The sequence below is a fragment of the Orbicella franksi genome, chromosome 2 (assembly GCF_964199315.1).
Source record: "Orbicella franksi chromosome 2, jaOrbFran1.1, whole genome shotgun sequence".
Taxonomy (NCBI): Eukaryota; Metazoa; Cnidaria; class Anthozoa; order Scleractinia; family Merulinidae; genus Orbicella; species Orbicella franksi.
The window spans coordinates 36550124-36575341 of NC_138146.1; the positions used below are offsets into that span (position 1 = coordinate 36550124).

The 25218-nt window shown below is 39.5% G+C and overlaps 2 protein-coding genes across 2 annotated transcripts in view; one reads left to right on the forward strand and one right to left on the reverse strand.

The window, feature by feature from the left end:
* The window catches only part of LOC145479631 (calcyphosin-2-like), a 35225-nt gene that overhangs the window by 6574 nt on the left and 3433 nt on the right, over positions 1 to 25218 (reverse strand). Inside the window, exons 5-19 of the mRNA XM_081458042.1 lie at positions 23028 to 23073; positions 21453 to 21520; positions 20121 to 20190; positions 18093 to 18188; positions 17217 to 17288; positions 8839 to 8873; positions 8225 to 8312; positions 6955 to 7022; positions 6240 to 6332; positions 5456 to 5623; positions 3931 to 4024; positions 3295 to 3413; positions 1048 to 1157; positions 588 to 742; positions 114 to 233 (exon numbers count right to left, since the gene is read on the reverse strand). Of these exons, the coding sequence (XP_081314168.1) occupies positions 114 to 233; positions 588 to 742; positions 1048 to 1157; positions 3295 to 3413; positions 3931 to 4024; positions 5456 to 5623; positions 6240 to 6332; positions 6955 to 7022; positions 8225 to 8312; positions 8839 to 8873; positions 17217 to 17288; positions 18093 to 18188; positions 20121 to 20190; positions 21453 to 21520; positions 23028 to 23073 (1402 nt within the window). The remainder of the gene's footprint in view (positions 1 to 113; positions 234 to 587; positions 743 to 1047; positions 1158 to 3294; positions 3414 to 3930; positions 4025 to 5455; positions 5624 to 6239; positions 6333 to 6954; positions 7023 to 8224; positions 8313 to 8838; positions 8874 to 17216; positions 17289 to 18092; positions 18189 to 20120; positions 20191 to 21452; positions 21521 to 23027; positions 23074 to 25218) is intronic.
* Positions 9072 to 12967, forward strand: LOC145479632 (uncharacterized). Its single transcript, XM_081458043.1, has one exon. The coding sequence runs from the start codon at positions 11477 to 11479 to the stop codon at positions 12962 to 12964; it is 1488 nt and encodes a 495-aa protein (XP_081314169.1). The 5' UTR covers positions 9072 to 11476; the 3' UTR covers positions 12965 to 12967.

Genomic DNA, 25218 nt, shown 5'->3' on the forward strand with positions numbered 1-25218 from the left:
ATCTGGGGAGAAGTGGGTTCAAATCCTACTTGGGACACGAATTTTTCTTTCATTTTAGGCATGTGAGTTGAAAGCCGCCTGTAAGTTATTTACATCTTTCTATCATTACTTACTTTTCGGACTGATGATTTCCTTAATTCATTCATTTCACCAATAAAACCCCTTGAAAACTCTCCGTAGTCTAGGAATCCATCTCTGTTTACATCCAAAACATTCCACAAATGGCTAAATACCTAAGGAAAAAATAATGACCATCTTAGGTTTACTTAGACGGATACTACTTTTTGTCTGGTTGCCTTCATAACCCTCACCTCACTTCCTCTCTAAAAATGCACTCTGTTGCACATAAAGGTGCTTACTTCATTGACTTGCTACAAAACATTCTAAGTTACCATAATTTAAAGCAAATTCCATGCATATACATGTACATGTATACTGTGGTTCCAGGTTCAAGAAAGCTGAGTGAAAGCTTTCTTCATTTTTAACTCAATATCTGGCTTGTGAACAACTGTCACATGACAGCACTAACAACAACAACAACTACCAAGACAAGTTACATGGACCAAATTAAGGAATATTTTACTCACCTCATCAGGTATTCTGACGTGATAAGCCTCCAGAGCTTTTTGGAGTTCATTTCTATCTAGCAGTCCATCCCCTGAACTGTCCATCTTTCTAAAGTGTTGACCAAGACCCATCATTGTCTTCACAGCCCTCCTTTGAAGTTGTTTCTTGACCACACCTTAAATCAGGTACAACAAATTCAGTAAGGATGTTAAATTTACATGTAAGTCGCTTAGTCTTGATTCAAAGGATTATACTCAATAACAGGCTTTTTTTTTACATACATGTCTTCACTGTATGACTGTATTTTACACTAGACTGACTTTAAAACACAATTAGATTAATCACTGTTAATGTTGCAGTTCCTAGCGAGTAATGCTTTAAATACCCCAACAATCACAAGCAATAAACACGTGTTATAGCTTTAATTAAAATGTTCTGACATGTGTATCATCTCTGTCATTGATTGATTTTTGTACCTACTTTGTACATTTTCCAACAGTTGCTGTTCCTGTAATTCTGCCTCTGAGAGTGGATTATCCAGTGTTTCCATTACCAAACGTTTGTCATCTAGAGAATGGCAGCTTTCAAACCTGTGGTCAGTGCTACATTTAGATCTTGTTTAATTAACAACATCTTTCAAGATTTAATTGCAGTCAATACATGTATTAACACTAGTCTACTTTCTTTTGTTTGATCAGCCATTAAAATCAACATGAAGAGCCTTAAACAATGTTCTTACTCAAACTTGTCAGGAGAAAAAGAAATCGAATTTCTTACAAGACTTTCCGGGCCTGGCCACAGAGACAATAATCTAACTATCTGGACAAGACTGTTACTACAAAAAAAGCAAAATATTTAATATTTTTCACCTCATTGTCAATTTCTTTTTAGAAGACACTTCGTAAGAAAGCATGCACTAAAGGCCATACTTCTACAACTCAATAGAAATCCAGAGTTAGCATGAGCTGTTGACGTAATGATGATGAGCCCAGAGAGAATTTACATTTTGATATGGATCTAAGGAAGTGATTTTCCCTATTTTATTTTACTGTTTTCTAGGAGAAATTGAAAACATTTTTTGTGTATATGTCTTGTCAAAGTTTGGGAGAACTTGAAAACACACTGTGGTTAAGTTCTCCCATAGAATCTCTCCTTCTCCCTAATAAACTTCCTGCTGTGTTTCTTTATAATTTATAGCTCAACAGAAACATGAAAAATGATCTCTATTTCTTAACACTTAAGCTTAGTCAATCACACACGGCCCAAGCTCTCAATGTTATCCTTTTTTTTCCCCTTTTTGTGCCAACGTTCAGGCTAACGTGACATATGGCATGTACTATTACATAACGACCGAATTTGACCACGCGAAACATGACTTTCGCCTTGCAGCATATGGAGGTATTGTGTTACAACGGTTTGAATTTATAAAGGTTTGTATGGGAATGCAATGGCTTTGCTTGAAAAGCCAATTATTCTTATATTTTGTGAATAAAATCTACTTACCCTGTTGCTGTGTTGTATTCTTTGTTGTTTGCCAGCTCCTCGGGCCGATCTAACGCGATTTCGGCAAGTTATCGTTCTGTGGGTTTCTACTACTAAAAGAAAGACAAGGCCGGACACTGATTTCCGGAGTGCCTGCCACTCCAGACGAATAAATCCACTGAAAATAACCCTGCCGGCTCAATTCCTCCGTAGAATCGAAGAAGAGATGTTGAAGTTCCATGTCAGTTCACTTGCTACGCGATTCCGTCCACAACGCCTTCGCTACGAAACATTTATTTCGAGATTGCTTCACTCGCAAATTCGAAAACAGCCGTGTCACAAAAGTTAGGACACTTTTGCGGTTCGCATAGTAAGTTGGGTAACTATAATTAGCCCGACCGGGGGTAGTCAGTGACGATTTGTCAACACACAAACCAAATTCTCCCCGGGTATTGATTGGTCGATGGTAACAATGCGCATCTTGGTGGGTTTGTCAAATAGATCACGAGGGTACCCGGGGAGCATTTTGTTTTGCATGTTGACAAATCGTCGCTGACTACCCCCGGTAAATTCAAACCATTGTAACACAACACCTCCATATGCTGCAAGGCGAGAGTCATGTTTCGTGTGGTCAAATTCGGTCATTATGTAATAGTACATGCCATATGTCACGTTAGCCTGAACGTTCGCATAAAAAGGAAAAAAAAGGATAACATTGAGAGCTTGGGCCGTCTGTGAGTCAATCCATTAACTTGGTAGGGCCTTGTACAGGGCTCAAAAAAAGTGCTGTCCAGTCATCCGGAACAAGTAGATTTTCCAACCGGGCAAGTAACTTTTCATTCTCACTTGCAGCCCAATGGGCAAGGGCCCAGGCAAGTCATCCGCCAACTAAATCAAAAATTAAAGTAAGCTAACATTTGCCCAGGGCAAGTAAAATTGAAGGGGTGCATGGAAAAAAGCCCTATATGACTCTTGATCTCACGTCAAAAAAAAACAAAAAAACACCTTGTTTACTTTGATCATCAAAATTTAAATTCTCTTTGCTCGAGCCATGCCAATTTTGTGTTTCTATCGAGTTACAGAAACACAATTTTAAGCCAATCACCATGCATATCTTCTTGATAATATTATTATCTTGCTCGAGTTGGCTCTTGTCCTTGTTCTGAGGGGCTTCAATTGATCAAAAACTGTCAAGTGTTTCCCACGTCTTCTGAACTAATTTTCCCATAACTTGCTCTCACTTACAGTTGTGTCTCTCTAGCTTGCTCATCAACTTCTGAAACTCTAAACACTACAACAGGGCGGCTCCTAACACTTTGGGGAAGAGATGTTTGGGGAGCTGTCGCAAAAGATAAATTACTTCCCTGAAATTGCAACAAAGTAAAAAACGATGCTACTAAATTAGACTGTAGACTGTAACAAATTGATTTTATGCCATGCATGAAGTTCAACTTTAACGACTTCTAATAAAAATAGTTAAAATAAGGTTGAAATAAGTACCACTTAAAATAAAGTACATTGTTTTTTTAAATGGACCATCCTTTTGTAATGCCACTGATAACTTGTAACTCTTTTTTTGTGACCCAAATCCTGATAAATGATGTTTAAGTTGCAGTCATCAAACATTAAAATTATAGGTACTCATAAATTTTTCCACATACATGGGTTCACAACCAGTTGATACTAATTTAATGTAACCTTTATTATATTCTTTTTTAGTCTGTATAATTTTGCATTTTTTGCTGTAATTAAACCAAATATTTGCAATTAAGGTGGCCAAAGACTGGTGATTTTTCTGGGTCTCCTCACCCTGTGTAAGTTATTGTAATTAAGGAATACTACTTTTAAGCAAATAAAAGATGATGATGATGATGAACCTACCACACAGATATCCAACAGAGTGTACGGCTGTCCTTTTTTCTTTCCTTGCACATGGCTATAACAGCCTCGCTGAATGAAAGGAAGAGCTGATGACCTGTGAGTACACAAGACCCAGTCAGAGTTACTTCAAGACAATTTCTGTGGAGAGTGGGGCATCTTGATTTGTAGGAGCCATGGTTGATTAGCAAAATGACATGTTTCAGTCCACAATGTATGTACATAGGCTGGTATCATTCTGTTAGAACTGTGGGTTTTATGCATTTTAGGGTAACTAGATAGAATGTTTAGTTCCCAACTTACTGTCATCTGATGACACCGCATGATATTAATTTTTATTTTGGCTGCACGACTGGAATGCTATTTTTTGAGGGCTCAATGGCACAACTAAATTATAAGGTTAGCTCAAACCCTTAAAAAATCCTGTCCTTAAAACTGTAGCCTCCTTAATTCGGCAGTGCCTGTGCATCTTATTTGGTAAGTAGTCCAGTAAATACAAGTAGATGATACTCTGATTAAGCTTACCTGTGTGACAAATATGGATTGAATATTATCAATAATAATAGTAGTGGAGCTCCTGTGTGCTGAAGGTGCGCAAGCAGAGCCCCATACCTTAGAAAATTTGGTAACCCAACGATCTGAAAAATTTGGGTTGTCATGTGACTGTCCATACGTACATCCGTCTGGATGCCAATACGTTGAAAACTAAGAGAGTAGCACCATTGCCATAGCTATATCTTTGATTTTGGACGTCCATGCTATTGTTAATTGACAGCTGTCACAACAAGCTATCTGCTGACCAGTATCATGTGACTATATCGTGGGCTCAGGTTTAGAGCTCATTGAGGTTGCGTGTTTTTGTAAAGTTAACCGCTGCCCAGTTACTGGTTTACCAATTGGATTGCAGGCTCGAGTCACGTTATTTCTCTGGGGGAGAAGGAAGGAGTACTCGCAAAGGCAAAATTTTGGTGCAAATTAACCCCTGGTGCACTGTTGACTTCTCCTCTGACATGTTTCTTGTACAATTATCTCTTGGAAAGTCCCTGATATATTGCGTATGTAATTTCTACAATCTTGGTTAGGCTTGTTAGGTAGAGATTGTTAAAATTTAATTGGAAAAAATAGCAAAACCCCACGCTGAACAATTACATGCTCACAATTGATCATTTATTGAGTTTCTGATCCAAGAAAAAATAATTCTCTTTTTCCCTTATTGTCAGTTATTGCAATCAGGAGCTCCGCTTTAAGGCCTGGCTAAATCTACCGGTATATAATTATTAGACTTTAATTACCAAGTTACTAGCTTAGTGACTACTGAACAATTCAGACAAAAATTTATCCCAGGCCTGTGGTCACCACAAGAAAAATTTTCAAAAATAAAGACAAAATAGGGAATACCTTCTTTTAAGCTGCGTCATTCAGTAAAGTATATAAAAGATCTTTACTAGCCTATAATTATTCCGAAGTTGACAACTTGAGTCACATTTATCTTCCTGATTACATGTCAAATGTAAATGTCAATACCAACCTTGTGCCAAACTGGTGAAATTCATAGAGTGTGAGTGTGTTGTCTGCTGAAAAGAAGAACCCATTTAATTCTCTATGAGCATCACGGCCATTCTTTGTCACAATTCTGGCTCCAAATCGCACTCTCTTGGACAGGGCATTTTCTGTGTTTGGACCTTTGGAAGGACTCCTGTGAAATGCATTGAGAGATTTCTAGAAAGTTCACTGCTTGCAGCTGAAGTCAGCATAATTCCTAAAGACTGCAGTCAGTGTTATGACACAGTCATGTTAGGTATTTTTTGGAAAGTTTTACTAGTTAGCTACAGTAGTTCTGCCGGGGGTGGGGGGGGGGGGTGGGGGTACTCCCTTATATGGGCTATATTAAAGGTATGTGCGGCCCAAAAGGGTAGGGTTTTTCAGCTGTTTTGGTCATAAATAGGGTATCAATTTTGGCCATATCGGTCTTAAATTGGGTATGGGTTTAGCACTCTAGTCTTGAATTGGGTATGTTTCTTAGAAGAAGCTACTTTTTCATCATTATTGATAAGACTGTCAACAAAAGCCCTTCATAACTTATGTTTAGGGCAACTGTGCCAGCCACAAAGAATTTCTGGTCAGGTCATAAATACATGTAGGGGAGCAAAAATCGCAGATTTTGGTCATAAATAGGGTAAGGGTTTTGGGAAGTGGGCTACACACCCCTACTCAACTTTTCTGGGAGTACCCCCTCCCCAGGCTAGTTCTTTCCCCCAATGCCATAACTTGATCCCTTCTAGATTTAGACTAATTACAGCAGTAGCATGTACCTTGTGTTATAAAATTCCATTTGCTTTCGTTGTTTGGGTCCCACATCAGGAGGAATAATGCTGTTGTTTTTTTCTGGATCAGAAACAGCTGCCCTAAATGTAACAAAATGAGGATTATTGAGATTGAGACTGTACTGACAAAGGCATCCCAAGCTCCTTGGGAGCTGTGAACATTACTATATAACACTGCGTAACAGCATTAATATAAGAGTTTGTATGGGAATGTAACTATTGTATGTAACAGCTCGAAAAGTGGAAAAGAAATTGAACAAAAACACATGTTACTTTTGTCTTTTGTCATTTCAGCGTGATTTCAGCGAGTTTCAGTTTTATTGGTTCCCTCTCTATATACAATCCTCATTGATGTTGATTTATTTTGGTTTAATTTGGTGATCAAAACTGTTGAAAACCACGATTTTATTCATCAGCACCGTTTTCATGCCGATGAAGATTGTCGAGAATTGAAATCTCTGCTTTCTCCCCCCAGATCATTGGCACAGGTGGCACCCAGGGTAAATTTGTTTCTTACACCTGGCCAACAAGATTCTTTGTGCCAAATTTCACGCTTTCTTCCACTCTGTAAACATCTAGCCTTAAAGTCACCCTAAGCCACCTCACTATTCATAATGATAATGACAATGACAATGACAATGACAATGACAATGACAATGACAATGACAATAGGTTATGCACGAAACAGCATTGTATAACGTACCTCGACAGTTGATCCACAAGAACTGTCTCTACAATCAGGTCCTTCTTCTTTTCTGAATGCAAAATTTCCTAAGATGTAACAAACAAAACTGCAATTTATTTTTAACAACAAAGATTAATTGGTTTCTTTCTACTGTGATTTATTCCAAAATATGTACTCCCAAGATGAGAGATTCCTATCTCTCAAGGCAAGAAATATCTTGTCTCAAGAGATTTTCCTTTAGAGACAAGAGGTCACATCTTATTTTTGAGCTGAGTAAACATACTGACTGTAATTCATAAAAATTATTAATTTTAAGTACTATAGTACCACGATCAATGGACTTTTCAAAGTTGTTGCCAAATCAAAAGAACACTCAAAACAAACAAGAGCTTGATATGGATTTCTCGGCAACTGAGCTTGCGAAAGAGGTGAGAAATGAGGTTCTCACACACTGAAGCGGGGGTTGGGCCAGAGTCAGGATATCACATCACACTAGGTCTTGTGACTCAGTTTTCTGTTTCTTGCCATACAAGCAACAGCTTTTCCTGCCCACCCAGCCCTTTGCCAGTCTGCGCTCGTCTGATACATTCTAGGTATTGTTGATATTCTGTTTTTTGCCTACAAGCTCAGGGTTTGATGTCGCATTTTTTGCATCCATTAGTCCTTGTAGATGCTGTTTCCAGGTTTATTGTATGTTAATAAAGTGCTCTTGCCTTGTATGGCAGACAAATGGCATTCAGTGTGTGAGAACTATAATTATATTTTATTATACAATACTTCAGTCAATCAGATTGCAGGTCAAATGTCCTCAAACATACAGCGAGGTGCATGCAGATTGAACCAATCGCACTGAAACTTTGTCTCTATGATCACATGAGACCAGTTAACATGAATGGCAAGATTAAAAACTGATCAGTCAAATCCCCAATCAGGCCAGACATTGTCTGATGACCAGCCATCATTTCCAGCCTTGCAATATTGGGATAAACTGGAATTCTCTGAGATGTGGGAGGTGGAGGGTTTGAAGCCAAAATAACCTTATGTACCTGTAGGAAGAGTATGGATATTATCTTGAGCAAGTACAAGCTGCCAAACTTTGATGGGATCATGAATTAACATTTTTTTCTATTTAGAGGTAGTGTTACTACAATCAGAAAATAATTTTATTATAATTTTCCTTGTTAAGTTACCAGGAAAGTTCATTTTACATCCATAAAATAATGTTTTATACTTACAACTGGCTTTCATTTTGAACTAAAGCACATACTGTACTAATCAGAACATGTACCTGCTCTTGTCTTGTTTTGAACTGAGCCATCTCTCGCTGAGTGTGTGGCTGTGTGCTCCATGGTCTGTCATATTGGTTGGTCATGCCACTGAGGTACAGGTAAGCAAACACCAGCCAAATAAATATACGATCATACAATAAAAATTATAAAATTTATCACTGAACATAAGCTCCTCTCTCTAATAAGCCCCTATCTGTTTTAGACCTTCTGTCAGTGAACGTAATTGCAGTTAGGCTTCCTGTCTTGATCTATAGCCCCTCCCTTCACCCAAAGATACGTGTTAAGGTAACTTCTAGAGTTATTCATACCTCATATTTAATGCTATTAAAATGTGCATTAATTGATATCAAAACAGAAATAGATAGGTCTACATTGATTAAAAGGCACACCTCCCACATGTAACTTAAGTTAATTTACTGTGATTTACGACCTAATTAGTGATTTGATTTTTGCTATTTATACAATGAGATTGTTGAATTTTTTATAATAAAGTATAAGAACAATGAAAATTTCATTCATTAATTTTGATAAATAAGAGCTGCATTATAAATTAGTCAATCAGAATCATGGACTAAAACACGTTTTTGGAATGCAATCACTGATAAGAACCTACTTCTTTGCACTCTCAGAAGGGTTATGAGCAATCCCCTAAAAGGAAATAACGTACAAAAGAAATACAATATATCAGGGAGAGTTTAAGTTTAAATAAAACATTAACTGTCTTTTAAATCACAAAGCCATATAGTCAAACCTCAATTATTTCCACATCTTTTGAATTTCTTTTACTTATGTTTATTTGTAAAAGCTCTAATTTATATAATTATTCAAAAATGTCTACAGCACTTTTTTCAACTATGTTAACTCTCAAAACATTGCAAATCTGGGCCTAATTGGTCAAAGAATGGATGCTACAATTATCAGTTGAGTAAGGCATGATGGAAGTTTAGTGACAAACTTTTGGCCTTAAAATTGCAGTGTTGTCACGTGCAACTTACCTCATTTCCACTGGTAACAATATCAATGGATGTGCGTCGCCTGTCACATCGCCTGTAACTTTATGCGCTTTACTGCCAGTGACGTCAAAGGGCGACAAGATGCTGCTGGAAACGGAGCCAGTTGCCCGTGACAACAACACGATTTTCACGTTAAAACCTGGTGACCAAACTTTCGCCATGCCTTACTCAACTGATAATCTTAGTAACCTCAATCACTCATCCACCCATTAAATCCCTATCCAGTGGTTATATGTAACAGGGAAAGAAACAGATAAAATTCTTATAATAAAAATATAATTTTTTTTTGCCAGAAGCATACCAGTATATAAACCTGTCTGGGGTTATATGCCTCTGCCTTTACTTAACCTTGGTTTTACACAAAGCTTCTGAGGCCTAGCGTATACTGCACTGTTGGAGCCACATTTAATTGTTATTTTTTCCGTTTGTGCGTGCATTCTTTCATGATCATCGCATTCTTTTCGTTTATCTCGCTTTCATGTTATCGATGTTCTGTTAGGTTTTTTCGCATAATTTTGCTTTGTTTCAGTTCCCTTTTGTATGCGTCTTTCTAGTTTATTTGTGCATTTTCTTCGCGACGCTACCGTCTTCTCGTCTTGTTTACCACCCTGCCGTTTTCCTTTTTTTTATGTGTACCTCAGCTTCCTAGTCATACAACGTTTGTAAGTATCGTCTACCTTCGGCTCGTTATTTCTGTTTCTTTTATTGTATTCGTCTATAACTTGTAATTTATTTTGTTTGTAGCAACCGCTCCCTTTTCATCGCTTCTGTTCGCACTCGTTAAATTGTACATTTCGTCTTAACGGTTAAAGGCCAAGTAGCGTGTTGGATGTTGACTACAATATTCGTTGAAATGTTTATGGATCCAATCGAAAGCACTGGAAGCCAACAGGAACAAATTGGTTTGGAAAGCGACAGTTTAGAATCTGCAGGCGCGGCCCTCGCAACCAGTGTAACAAGGCAAAGGCAGCGCACCGAGAAAGGAAAGACCTATATCGCTCATCTCCGATGGACAGACTGTCAAACTGTCGATAAAAGAATCCAACGGCAAATTAAAGAAATTGTTTCTTCGGCGAGTACCGAAGAAAACGTGCACGTCGTGGAAAGGAATCTGTCTGAATTTCTTATTACCGTGGAAGAATTAATGAGATGCGTCACTGTATTGTTGGACGACCTCGAGGGTGAAGATGACCAGCTAACCGTAGCTAACGATTGGTATGCCGAAAAGAGTAAACAAATAAATGATTTTATTGAAAAAACCGTTCGCTGGATTTCGTCTGCGAAAGAGGTCCTCAAGCAGAATTTGGAGGTTAGATCTCAAGCCAGTTCAAGACGTACGGGAGCATCGTATTGCTCTCACGCAACATCGCAACAATCATCTCCAGCAGAGCGAAGGAAAAGGCGAAAGCGGCCGAGTTAATGGCAAAAGTGACTATGTTGGAACAAAGGCAAGAGCTAGAGAAAAGGGCCGAGAGGTTACGTTTAGAAGAACAATTAGCAGTCGCTCAAGTTCGTGAACGTGTGTTCGCAGAAATTGAGAATGGCGTCAAGGAAGATTTAAGCCACCAGCCGGAAATGCCTTCAGAAGCCTCTCGTGTGCCAGGAATTTCTCTCTCTGGGCCGTCTTTTCTGCCTGTGTCCAGTATTTACACCGTTCCAAGCGCAACGTTGAACACTGTAACGAACGTGAACTTTACTGCGGGTTTCCATGATGACGCTCCTATCACACAAACACCTCCTAAGCCGACGTGACATCCTACGAAGTTAAACCCTCTCGCACCTGAGTTTCTCGTCGCCGACACGCAGCCAAATACGCAGTTTCGTGACGTTCTTCAGAAACAAAACAGATTAACTGAACTGTTGGCGGAACAACAACAACAGAGTTTACTTCCGTCACTCACGCTGACTAAATTTACTGGCGATCCTTTGGAATATTCCACATTTACTAGAAGCTTTGAATCCCAAGTGGAAGCTAGAGTGAGCGCTAACGACGTTCGTTTGCAATACTTGGAGCAATACTTGCAAGGAGAACCGAAGGAGCTCATCAAAGGATGTCTTCACTTGGATAGAAACAGCGGCTACATAGAAGCTAAGAAACTCCTAAAGGAGAAGGGCGGGGATCCTTACAAGATATCGAACACGTACATTAAGAAGATTAACGAGTGGCCTCACATACGGTCAGGAGATGAACTGGCATTAGACCGACTTTCCATCTTTCTTGGTCAGTGCCGGAGCGCGATGTCGACCCTAACTTTTCTATCCATCCTCAACCACCCACACAACTTACAAAGCATGGTGTCAAAGCTTCCTTTTCCGTTCCAAGACCGACGGAGGCGAGAAGCCAATAAAAGTAGACTTGCTAGAGGAACGATCCCTACGTTTGATGATTTCGTGACCTTCGTAAACACCGAAGCAGGGATTGCAACAGATCCAGTCTTTTCGCGAGAAGCCCTCCGTCGTTTGGATGGCTCATCGGATCGCCCTGATCGCTCCAACAAAGGCAAAGGTTCTGGGAAGCCTAAAACTTTCGAGGACCGTGCTCGCGCCCCGCATCACGTCTCCAATCACGCAACAGACGTAACCGCTGACCAAACGATTGCTTCATGTAACCCTACCATCATTTGTAAGCTTTGCAACAAGGGGCATGACTTAGACGATTGCCAAGCCTACTTGAAGAGATCTTTACCAGATAGGAAGGAGTTCCTCAAAGAAAAAGAGCTCTGTTTCGCATGTTACGATCCTGGCCACAGATCTAACGGGTGCGCCCAGAGGAGAACTTGTAAGAAGTGTTCATGTCGTCATCCCACGGGACTTCATGATGACAACTTCCGCATCAATCAAGTAGCCTCCAAGCAGCAGATCCCCCTACCTCCGCAGCGTAAGGATCATGTTGTGAATGCTCACACTGAAATGGCCCAAGCAACCTGTAATGCCACTGGCACTGAGAAATTCGTCTCCGCTGTACCCATCGTTCCTGTCAGGTTGAGATCTGCAGAAAGTGAAGTCCTCACTTACGCCATGCTTGATGCTTGCAGCACCGGTTCCTTTGTTCTAGAAGATATCGCATCCAGTTTGGGTGTAAAGGGCACCGATACACAGCTGATGGTGAAGACCGTCAACGGCACCAAGTTACACGATGCCAAGGTTTTGAACGGATTGGTCGTTTCAGATTTAAAGGGTGACAATACCGTGCAATTACCGAAGATCTTCACCAAAAAGGACCTTTCTACCTGCGATAACATCCCTACGCCTGAACTTGCTCATCGATGGAAACATCTTAAAGGCATAGAAGCAGATCTGCCACCACAGTTACCGAATGCCAAGATCGGTCTTCTGATTGGCTCTAATTGTCTGAAAGCTCTCGAGCCAATGGATGTATTAGCAAGCGAAGATGGTGGTCCATTTGCAATTAAAACGTTTGCTGGATGGGCAATAGTTGGGCCCTTATACATGTGCTATGAAGAGCATCCTTCTGTAAATTGCCATGGAGTTGCTGCAATGGAAGTCTGTTCTGGTAAACACCTCGATCACCACTTCATGGTAGAGAACAAAGTCAGAGAAATCGTTACTCCACAAGTGCTGAACAAGATGTTCGAGCTAGACTTCAGCAAGCAAACTGATGATAAGGAACAAGGACACTCACAAGAAGACAAGAAGTTTCTCAAGATAGTTACCCAGGGTATTCGGCATACAGAAGATAGTCATTCCCCTTCCATTCCGCCGTGACGATGTACACTTTCCTGAGAACAAGGAGCAGGTCCTTCAAAGAGCACACTGGTTAAGAAAGAAGTTTATCAATAATGAGACATTTTACAAGGACTATGTCAATTTCATGAACAGTATTATTGCCAAGGGATTTGCTAGGAAGGTGCTGTCAGATCGTCTATTTGCTAAGACAGGCCAACTTTGGTACATACCCCACCATGGCGTCTACCACGCTAAGAAGCCCAACAAGATCAGGGTCGTATTCGACTGTAGTGCCAGGTTCGGAGGAACATCGCTAAACGACCAATTGTTGTAGGGGCCTGACCTGACGAATTGACTCATGGGTGTTCTGACAAGATTCCGCCAAGGACCGGTCCCCTTCATGAGCGATATTGATGCCATGTTCCATCAAGTCCGGGTACCAGAAGGCCAGCAAGACTTCTTGCGCTTCTTATGGTGGCCTGATGGAGATTTAACGCAGAATCTTGAGGAGTATTAGATGAACGTCCATTTATTTGGTGCGGTTTCCTCGCCGAGTTGTTCAAACTTTGCGCTACGAAAAGCAGCTGATGACGCCGAGGAGGCCGTTGGTCCAGAAACCGCTAACGTGTTGAGGAAGAATTTCTATGTTGACGACTGCCTTTGCCCAGAAGATACAGAGGAGTCCGCTATCCAAAGAATACGTGGCGTTCGTCATGCCTGTGCACATGGAGGTTTCAATCTGGCCAAGTTCGTCAGCAACAGTAGACCCGTACTAGAAAGTGTCCCAGACGAAGCTCGTGCCCAATACATGAGAACATTAGAGCCAGGCAGTGGTGAACTTCTGTTTGAGAGGGCTCTTGGCATACAGTGGGCGATCGAGTCGGATACGTTTGGTTTCAGAATCGTCCTCAAAGACCAGCCGCTAACCCGAAGAGGAATATTGTCTACGATATCTTCCGTTTACGACCCTCTGGGAATAGCAGCACCCTTTCTGTTGGTCGGAAAGTCAATACTGCAGGATCTGTGTCGCACCAAGTTAAGCTGGGATGAAGACATTGGCGAAGAGTACCGTGTACGTTGGGAGAATTGGAGAAGCCAGTTGCCTGCCCTGGAACGTTTCTCTATGGAGTGATGTCTCAAACCTGCAAACTTTGGTACAGTCGTCTCCAGACAATCCACAACTTCTCTGATGCTAGCTCAACGGGTTACGGTCAAGTGACATACCTCAGAATCGAGAATGAGAAAGGAGACATCCATTGTGCATTCCTTATGGGGAAAGCCCACATAGCTCCCGTTAAGACCATGACGATTCCACGCCTCGAGCTTATGGCAGCCACAGTTTCAGTTAGAGTGGGAGAGATGATTGCTAGAGAGTTAGATGAACCTGCTGAGAGTAAGACTTATTGGACAGACAGTAACACTGTTTTGAAGTACATCCGAAATGACAAGAAGCGTTTCCACGTGTTTGTGGCAAATCGCATGCAAACAATAAGAAATGCAACAAATCCTAACCAGTGGAGGTACGTTGGGACCGACATTAATCCGGCTGATGACTCGTCACGTGGTTTGAAAGACCATGAGTTATCCAAACAGCATCGTTGGATTACAGGTCCAAATTTCCTATGGCTACCCGAGAGCGAATGGCCTCAACTTCCTGGTGACTTGGACGACGTTTCCTACAATGATCCTGAGGTTAAGAAGGTTCTTGTGAACAGCATGGACGTTGAAGAGAACGCAGACCTTTTGAAGAGGCTCACACGCTTTTCCGAGTGGCACCGTATGAAAAAATCCATTGCCTGGATACTCCGTCTAAAACCTAACTCCGATGAGAGGGCATTGCTTCCCAAGGATGGAGCTGACAAAGTGAGACGTACAGCAAACGTGAAACGCAAGCCCTTAAGAGTAGAAGAATTAGACAGAGCGGAGAAGACCATTCTGAAATTGGTACAAAGCGGTGCATTTCCCAAAGAAATAGAAGCTCTGCAGAAAGTTCGACAAGTAGATTGTGAGAGTGACCGCCAATTTGCAAAGGCAATAAAGTCCGAAGTCAAGAAATCTAGCACGTTGTATTGCCTTGATCCTTTCCTGGACTGGGATGGACTCATACGTGTTGGCGGAAGACTAAGCAAGTCAGAAGAGTTTTCAGAAGGCTTTAAGCATCCTGTGATCCTCCCGAAGAAGAGTTTCATCGTGGACCTCATAATTCGTGACGCCCATACGAAGGTCGCCCATGCTGGCAGGGGCATTACACTGAGCGAACTAAGAAGTCAATATTGGATACTTAATGCCAATTCTGTTGTGAGACATTTCATCTCCAAGTGCGTGGTTTGTCGTCGTCTTCGTGGAACGACAGGTGAACAAAAGATGGCTGACCTTCCTAAGGAGCGAATAACACCCTCCCATCCCTTCACATATAGTGGCGTTGATTACTTTGGTCCCTTCTACATCAAGCAAGGACGGAGAGATGTTAAACGCTATGGAGTACTATTTACCTGCCTAGCTAGCCGAGCGGTGCACATTGAAACGGCCGACTCATTGGAAACAGATTCCTTCATTAACGCCCTTCGACGATTCATAGCAAGGAGAGGGCCAGTACGTGAGATCAGATCAGACCAAGGCACCAACATCGTAGGAGCAGAGAGAGAACTAAAGAAAGCTTTAGACGAGCTGGACCACAGCGCAATCCAAAGGAATCTTTGCAGAGACTTCAATGCTGACTGGATTATCCAATGGAAACAGAATCCTCCGGCAGCGTCCCACATGGGTGGCGTTTGGGAGCGCCAGATACGATCTGTCAGATCAGTTTTGTCTGCATTGATGCGAAAACACAGCCACACCCTCGAGGATGAATCCTTTAGAACCCTGTTAACCGAGGTAGAATGCATCATCAACAGTCGCCCGCTCACTGTCCCGTCAAGCGATCCCGAGGATCTGGATCCACTCACACCAAATCACATACTGACTATGAAGTCAAGGGTTGTCATGCCTCTGCCAGGAAACTTTCAGAAAGCTGACTTGTACCTCCGCAAAAGATGGAAATGTGTGCAGTATCTTTCCAATGTCTTTTGGTAGAGATGGAGAAAAGAGTACGTCCAAAATCTACAAAAGAGAGTAAAATGGAACTGCCCCCGAAGAAACTTCGAAAAGGGAGACCTGGTACTGATCGTAGATGATCGAGCCTCAAGAAACGACTGGAGCATGGCCCGAGTTGTCGACGTACACCTGGATTCAAATGGACAGGTCAGATCGGTCAGAGTTACCATGGCAACAACAACCCTAGATCTGCCAATCGACAAACTCAAGCTGATACTGGAGAATGAAAAATGAAGACCAGGGTAAATCCCAGCCAGAGGAGCCATAAGGAGTAGAGAACTGTGTTATGAACTTTAACGTTAAAACTGAGAACTTAAGAGTTTTAGTAAACTCTTAGAGGAGCCAGATGTTGCAGCCGCATTTAATTGTTATTTTGTCCATTTGTGCGTGCATTCTTTCGTGATCACTGCATTCTTTTCATTTATCTCACTTTCATGTTATTGATGTTCTGTTAGGTTTTTTCGCATAATTTTGCTTTGTTTCAGTTCCCTTTTGTATGCATCTTTCTAGTTTATTTGTGCATTTTCTTCGCGACGCTACTGTCTTCTCGTCTCGTTTACCGCCGTGCCGTTTTCCTTTTTTTATGTGTACCTCAGCTTCCTAGTCATACAACGTTTGTAAGTATCGTCTACCTTCGGCTCACTATTTCTGTTTCTTTCATTGTATTCGTCTATAACTTGTAATTTATTTTGTTTGTAGCAACCGCTCCCTTTTCATCGCTTCTGTTCGCACTCATTAAATTGTACATTTCGTCTTAACGGTTAAAGGCCAAGTAGCGTGTTGGACGTCGACTAAAATATGCACTAATGATCCGAAAAATAACTTATCCACTGGATAGAAACTTATTCAGTGAAAAGGCAGGGTTTTTCACCCTTTGCACATGACAATTTAACTGGATCCTTGATAACAGGGCTTAGACACCTATTGTGATGGCAGTAATCATATCAATGGAAGACTATGACATTAACAAGTAAAGGCAGATCTTTCCAAATGTGTCACAATAGTCCAGCACATTGTAAAACAATTTGTGGTCTTGTAAACTTGGAAGAGGCAGTTTTGAAAAAAATAGAATTTAAAGCTTGTCTATTTATCTGAATAACTGGGCAACACATCTTTTAGAAAAAGCAATAAGTCAACTAATAAATTTAATTATAAACTAAGCTAGCAAATAACTAGACTTTTTATTATTATCATTAACCTTGACTGGCTTCTCTTCAAACTGAACACCATGATTTTTGTCCCTATCATCGTCTGTCCCTGCCTGAAAAGCCTATTGTAAACAAAAGATTCAATCATCAGTACAACTGGTAAAAGAAATTAACATCAGTTAACAGTAAGATGACTTGAGCTGTTAGCGGCTGTCTCATGTTAGTAATAAAAGGGGCACAACCATTATATAAAATAGTAAACGGTTTGAACCCTGGAGTATCAGTAGTTTGTACAGTGTGATCATCTGGGTGAGGGTAACTCTGGGCAAAAAGAACTGTTGTTGGTGACTGACATTTCGACAACCTAAGCGGAAGTCATCTTCAGAGTGAACTGAATAGTATTAGTCAGTCGACGATGTTATGATGTAACTCTGGTCCATTTAAAGTGATTGGTCAGTTTAGACATGATGGTATTGGCTGAAAGACTTGTGCAAAGTTAAACAGTTTGTCAGCAGCCATTGGTTCATTCTAGTAAGTTTCAACCCATACATCGTCATTTATGATGACCTCAACATTAAAATCAAAATATCTATTAATTAATTACAAAAGATTGTGATAAATTATAATTATTTGAATTTCAATGTTCATGTCATCAAAAGTGGCAAATACATTTAATATATAATTGATTAGAAATAGTATTCTTTATTGCACCTTACTCTCCAAAGGGAGGTATTGGTCTAAATACAACAAAGGTTTGAACTTTAACTAACAAAATAACATTTACCATATCCATATACAATTAATTAGAAAAATTCATAGCACTTATTACATTTGAACCAAGAATCTTTTTCTTTTTTTGAAACATTGATACCACTTTTTTTCACTGAAGATCATTTAAAACCAATCTATATTGAATTTCACTAAACCTGATTCAGGCCATCATCCCCATGTGACTTTCTCAGATCAAGAGCTGGCGTGTCATTTGGCTTTTTATGAAACTGAGTGGCGCAAGATTGTTGAACCTAAAACAGACAGTAACACAGACTGAATTATTTTAAAATCAATGCAGCCAACTGAAATTGCACACAGAATTCATCAGCGTCAGTTTAAAATAAATGTTCTAAGTAGATATTTCCTGCATGGCGTGGTTTATGTGACAACAACTTGTTAGTGCAGAGTGCACTATTGGGATGGTTTAGGGGGCTGCTGTTTGCTAAGGTGCTAATGCCATAAGGTGTAAACTTAAATGTTTGTTTAATTAATTAATTTCAATTCATCAGTTAGCCTTGAGGAAAGCTGGAGTACATTACGCAAAAGGCGTTATACTTATTTATACTTAAATCCTCGTGGTGCTGTTATCTTAAGAACAAAAGCAATTTGCTCAAAATGCATGCACAGATTAGATAACATCAGTGTCAACTATATGCTAGGTGAAAGATACATTTCATATGGAAACACACACAAATGTAGAGTGCTTTTCTTTGTGGTAAAACACAACATGCAAGACGCATGCGTTCTAGTATTGCTAGTGTGATAAACTCCATTCTCAGGTTCAGATCTGCATGTTTTTTGAGTGATACCACACTCTCGTTTTGACCGGGGATAGCAACTAATTCAGGTAACGTCAGGTATTCCTTTTTTAGTGCAAAGAACACTACTATGACTTCGTATCTTCTGGCATCACCCCTAGCTTGACTCAAGAAATTTCAGCTGCTGTTTTATAACTATTGTATGTTTTGGTTCAAATAAAGAATGGAAACATATTGCTTCTCCTTGGTAGCTTGTTTACTTCCTCTTCTATGAGGGGAGCAAAAAGTTCATATTCAGCCAAAACTTTCTCATGTTTGTTACATGCAAAACTAGTAAATTTGTGACAATAGAAACTTCACAATTATTACCGCAGGCTCTGTGGCACTTACTGAAACCGCCAATTAATTTCATCAGTCTTTGAGGAGACTTGGTCACCAAAGAAGGATATAATTTTGGCCAAGTAAGGATCTTTACCTTCAACACTTCTCGTTGAAACACTTCTCTGTTGTATTAACTTGTATTAGCTTTGTGTATTAGTTTGACGTGAATAAGAACGTACTATTGCATGACACGACGTGACTATTTGATACATGTAATTAGTCAGATTAGGTCTTGTTTATCGGTGAAATGAAAATTTGCATTTTGAATAAAACAACATTGTTCCTCTTCGAATTTAGATCAGATATTTAACTTTATTCCATTTACCTCCAGTAGTGAGTAAAACAAAAAACTCATCTATTCTTATATTTTCAAGGTAACAAGGGTATCATGTTGCATACCTTGGTGAGGAAAACAAAAGTATAAGTAACAAACCTTGGTGCGAGAAGTAAAATTGTCACATTTTCTATGTCTACGTATTATTGAATTTAAAATGAACGAAACTCAAAGTAAAACAACATGATGAAATTGAAAACTGTCTTGACAAACGGTAATTGTAAGTTATTTTTGGGCCTTGAAAGAAAATACAAACATGAAACATACACAATGCTGAGATTATGCCCTATCATGTTTTTAGCTGTTCATGTTTTGCAAAGGGGAAAAGGCCTAGTTGACTACCAAGGGAGAGAACAGCAGGGGTGAGGACCTGTGTGACTACTGTGTCAGAGCCTTAAATTGCACTCTGCACTATCTGAGATTGTCTCACCAGATTTAATTTTTTTGGATTTTCGTTCTTTCTCTTTAAATGTTTGCCTTGGTTGAAAGCATGCTTACCCCTTCAAATCAATGTGTGAGAAAATATAATGGATGGTCAATTACAATCATAAGCTTCACCGTTGAAATTGCATTGAACTTTCCAGCTTGGATTTTTATTTATGTTCAGCATGGTAAGCTTTAGCTTTCCTTTTAATTCAACTTCAAAGTCTGACAACAAAATAAATATTTGTTTAAATCAAATCTGAATTCACTTTGGGCACAACACTTACCTGCCAGCCACCTCCTTTTGGTTTTGCAGGACTAGGAGGAAATCGTGAGCTATGAAGAGGAGTTCCCCAGCTACATGAACAAAAGGAGTTCAAAACATTTTAAGTGCATTTGGATCATGTTTACTGTATTTAGTCTTGACCGTTATGTTGGTCGATAGTCAACCGATAACATCATATGTCAACCGAGAGTTTGTCAATAGTCGGTCGACACTCGGTTGACACTCAGTCGGTCAGTGGTCGGTGGTCGGTTGATATAGCGACCAACTATCAGCTGACCATTAGTCGTTATTGGGCAGATGCATCTTGATTGAGTATCGGTCAAATTTCAGTGGGATATCAGTCAAATGTCAGTGATATATCGGTCAACTGTCATCAGTCATGATTTCGGCCGATATGTTGGTCAACAGTCACTCAACACTTGGTCGCTAGCTGGTCGATAGTCAGTCGGTGGTCAGTTGATATAGCGACCAACTACCGGCCGATACTCAGCCAAAGGGTTCAGTTTCTCATGCATCTGGTCAGAAACAAACTCAACTGTTGTGTTTTTGAACAAAACATTCAATATTTCAGTATTTTTTTCCAATTTTTTAGTGTTATTGGTAACCAGACTAAAAACTATGTAGACCGACATACACGGTGGCTGACTATCGACCAATATATCGACCGACACATTGAATGACATATCTGAAGCTTGCTTTTCTTTTGACCGATAGTCGACCGATACTAGGCGAAGTATCAGAGAAGTATCGGCCAAGTATCAGCAAAGTATCAATGAAGTATCGGCGAAGTATCAGCGAAGTATCGGCAAAGTATCGGCAAAATATCAGTGAAGTATTGGTAAACTGAAAACTGTATCGGCCAACACACATCTCAACTGATATATTGACCGACTATCAGCCGAGTGTCGACCAGCTATCGACCGAGTGTCGACCGAGTGTTGACTGACTGTCAGTCGACATAGCGGTCGAGACTACGTACAGTACTCATGATCCAGTGGAACCTTGATTTAACTAACCTCTGTATAACAAAGTCCTCGGTACAACGAATGATATTCTTTGCCTCAGTAATAGTAACATACTATATGGAATAGAACCTCGATATAATGAAACCTTGTTATAGTGAACAAATTTTTCCAGTCCCCTGACCCTCTGTTATAATTACCAAGGTTCCACCGTACCAGTCAGTATACAGAGTGACAACCATAGAATTGTTTAGTTAGTGTTTTAATACAAGAATTTTATTTGCAACAGCTTATAACAGCAGAGAGCTCCAAGGGGTTTATTTTTATTTTTTCATTTTTAAACACTGACTGTTTTTAACTGTAGAGACTACCTTATAAGGCTGCTGTTAGAGTCTGGTGTGTGTAAATGAGGGCCATTAACTGTGGCTGGCTGGAGCAACTGCAATTATATAAACAACATGACAGCTTCCAACACTGACCAAAGACTTAACATTAAAGGATTTGATCTGATACTGCATTGTACATTCAGTCTGTCAGTTCCGTAAATAGAGGTTTTTAACAACAGAAAATCATTCAAAACTAAAATTCATTTTTATTAGTGTTCACGTAATAGCTAGGGGTATCTGTTGAATAGGGGTGCATTATAAAGGTTAATATAAAAGATGCTTATTCCAGACGAGATGATGATGTCACGTTTTGTACTGTAATACAAATAACACACCAGTAACTATACTATATTGCTGTTTATAATCCATCAAATATTTTTGTTCATGCACAGTTGGTGTAAGTGCGTCACCTGACTGAATGTGCCCCAGCTAAAACTGGAGAATATCTAAGGGATATTCCCCAATTTCCAAAACTGCACAAGTTGTAAAAAATATTTGAAGGATTATAATAAACATGATAGCGTCTATTTGTTGTGAAAATATGCTTGGACATTTGCCCTTGGATATTATCTGTTCCTCAAAGCTCACAATCTTCCTCAAGCTACACTCTCAGGAAACTGTTTGCTTCTCTGAAAAGATGTCCACAGACAAATATCCTTTGGGCTAGCATATTGTTGTGCCAAATGGAGACTATTGTTTATATATTTGTACTCATTTCATGCGTGTTTTCGACAATATTCACTACAGTTATAGTTTATATAATAATTGTTTTAGTATAATTTTCAGAGGTGAATATCAAGGACTACAAATAACGGACTAAAACATAAAAACATGGATGTAATTGTTCGTGTGCATACATGTTTATACAGCTGTAGTTTTAATAACAAGCTTACAAGTACATCGATCATCGAGTTTGGCAGCAAAACAAACAAGCGAAACACTACGAAAAATAAATTCATCCGGTACCTTTGTTTTTTATCGTTGTTGACTTCATTCACAGATGTCATGATCACCTAAAAATGAGTAGCTTATTAATAAGCATTTAGTTTGAAGTAAAAGAAATTTTGGTCGAGTGATCTGACCTGCTGGCGATCGACGCAACCACTACGTTTATGATTCTTAAAAGCCTTGAATACGAGTTCTTGAAAAGATTTTTGGTCCAAGGGTGACAGGAGTCATTTTGAAAATTTTTCATTCTTTCAAATATCCTGGACTTGGAGTGATGTCTTTTGAATAAATGAAAACTTAATTCAGCAACTGTTCGTCATGTTTACTTGCCGAGATGGCAAAGATGGCAAGCTTTGTAACCAAGCTCCAGCAGGGTGAATATAGCCTCATATGATGACCTTTTTGACCAACCAGAATGTCCAATTCTTATATTCACCTCTGGAAATTATACTAATTACAGTTATTAATAAATACCTTGGGGATTATAGTTGTACAGTATTAGCTTCATTCACTTTCTTGATCAATCAGAATATAATAATTATAATACTATATGTATGCAACTCTCAATAATTTCCTTTCCAAGTTTAAAACAATTAAAAATTAATACAATACTTGATTGTTGTCATCTGCAAGGTTTCCCAGGTCTAACTGTGGAACCCTAAAGTTGAATCAGATTACACAGAAAAATCAAGACTTTTCCCTGTTCAAAAATTGGATATTTAACAATTATTCACCAAAGTGGAGGTAAATATCCATCACTTTCACCTACACTGAGGTGAATAATTGTTTTAGTCTATACCACACAAGTTGAATAATTAGCGGACAAAAAGGCTTTTTTTAATGTGTGACAAGCGGTCGGAATTTTTTAAATCTCTCGCGTCGGCTGCTTGGTTGTGAATAGTACTTGCTAATCACCTCTGTGTTAACCAATCAGAGCTCGCAAAAAGCACTATTCACTTGTGTAGTATATACTAAATAATGAAAGTTCTAAGGAAGACTTTCACTTTGATTCTCCACTTTAGAAATTAAAGGAGCTCAGTCACATTATTTTGAGTTATTTTGGCCACCTAAAAAATACTTTTTAATGGAAGAAAACCTGTAAACAATAGTTTACTAACTAAAAGATAGAAAAGCAACAAAGAGATAATAATTAACCATAAAAGAACAAGCCAGGATGGTTAAGGATGGAGAAGGTGAACATAGATTCCAAACAACGGATTTGACAAATAGTGTGCAGAAAACTGCTCAATCCTACGTCCAAAATACTCCTGGGACTGCCACGCTGGAAAGTACACCAAGCCTGCAATACCATACAAATACTGCTGACCAGAAGTACCAGCTACTCTTTGTTGTTAACTTTGTTAAACTGCATTTGAGAGCATCTGAACTTTTCAAGATGCGTAAACAGTGACATAGCTCCTTTAACAAGAAGATCTGTTAGATCTTATAACCGCGCTTTTAAAATTTAACTGTTTTCTTAGCACTACAGTCGCAACGGAGTGCACATTCTAAAGCAATCCTTGATGATTCATTGGTTTCTCCAGACACCACATCACTTGATCAACACAAACTCTATTATTGCAACATCAGTCGTAGCCGTTGTGAAATCTCCGATGATGTAATAGTCTTAATCTGGAACTTTCTTCGGCATATGTATGGGAATGAAGATACGAACGCTATTAACAACAGCTTTCTTTCTTAAAAGTCAAGATTAAATTTAATTGTTTTTTCCCCTAAGGAAAGGGCTAGCAAAGAAGTCTAACGAGTCACATAATTCAGGAATTGCGTTATCCACGGCTATCTTTAGTACGGTGGTTATTTCCCTACCAATGACGCAATCCTTGCACGTTGTGACATGTTCTTTGCTTGGCTTGCAAATATTTAATTTTCCGATTACCGAACTGGCTGCGATGAAACAGCCAAAGAATTTACTTCATTTGCCTAAAACCGCAAGAAATGCTTGCAAAATTGCAAATAAATTAATGACCGTCGCTTCTGCCGAAATAAACTTGCAAAGTAAACACGATCTTATTTGTCACGTAGCGAAAGTGAAAGCTGCAATGTCAACGCATTCCATGGCTGACGTAATACCTTTTTTTATCATATTTATTATTCCCTTTGAATCCAACGCTTCGATAAAACGAAAAGAAAATATACAAAAAAGAAAACAATATCCCTAAACTTGTCCGTGTATTTATGTTTTTACAGCTTCTGGCGGAAAAACATCACACGTTGCATGACTCAAAATTTTGCCGAGAGGGAGCTTGGGTCTGGTCACCGACAAAAAAAAAAACAAGATCTGTTAGATCTTATAACCGCGCTTTTAAAATTTAACTGTTTTCTTAGTACTACAGTCGCAACGCAGTGCATATTCCAAAGCAATCTTTGATGATTCATTGATTACTGTAGACATCACAGCACTCGATCAACACAAACTCTATTATCGCACCATCAGTCGTAGCCGTTGTGACATCTCCGATGACGTAATGGTCTTAATCTGGAACTTTCTTCGGGATATGTATGGGCATGAAGATACGAACACTATTACAAACCGCTTTCTTTCTTTAAAGTCACAATTAAATTTAATTGTTTTTTTCCCTTGAGTTAAGGGTTAGCAAAGAAGTCACATGAGTCACATAAGTCAAGAATTGCGTTATCTACCGCTATCTTTAGTACGGTGGTTATTTCCCTACCAATGACGTAATCTTTGCACGTTCTGACACGTTCCTTGCTTGGCTTGCAAATATTTAATTTTCCTTCCGATCTATGAACTGGCTGTGATGAAACAGTCAAAGGATTTACT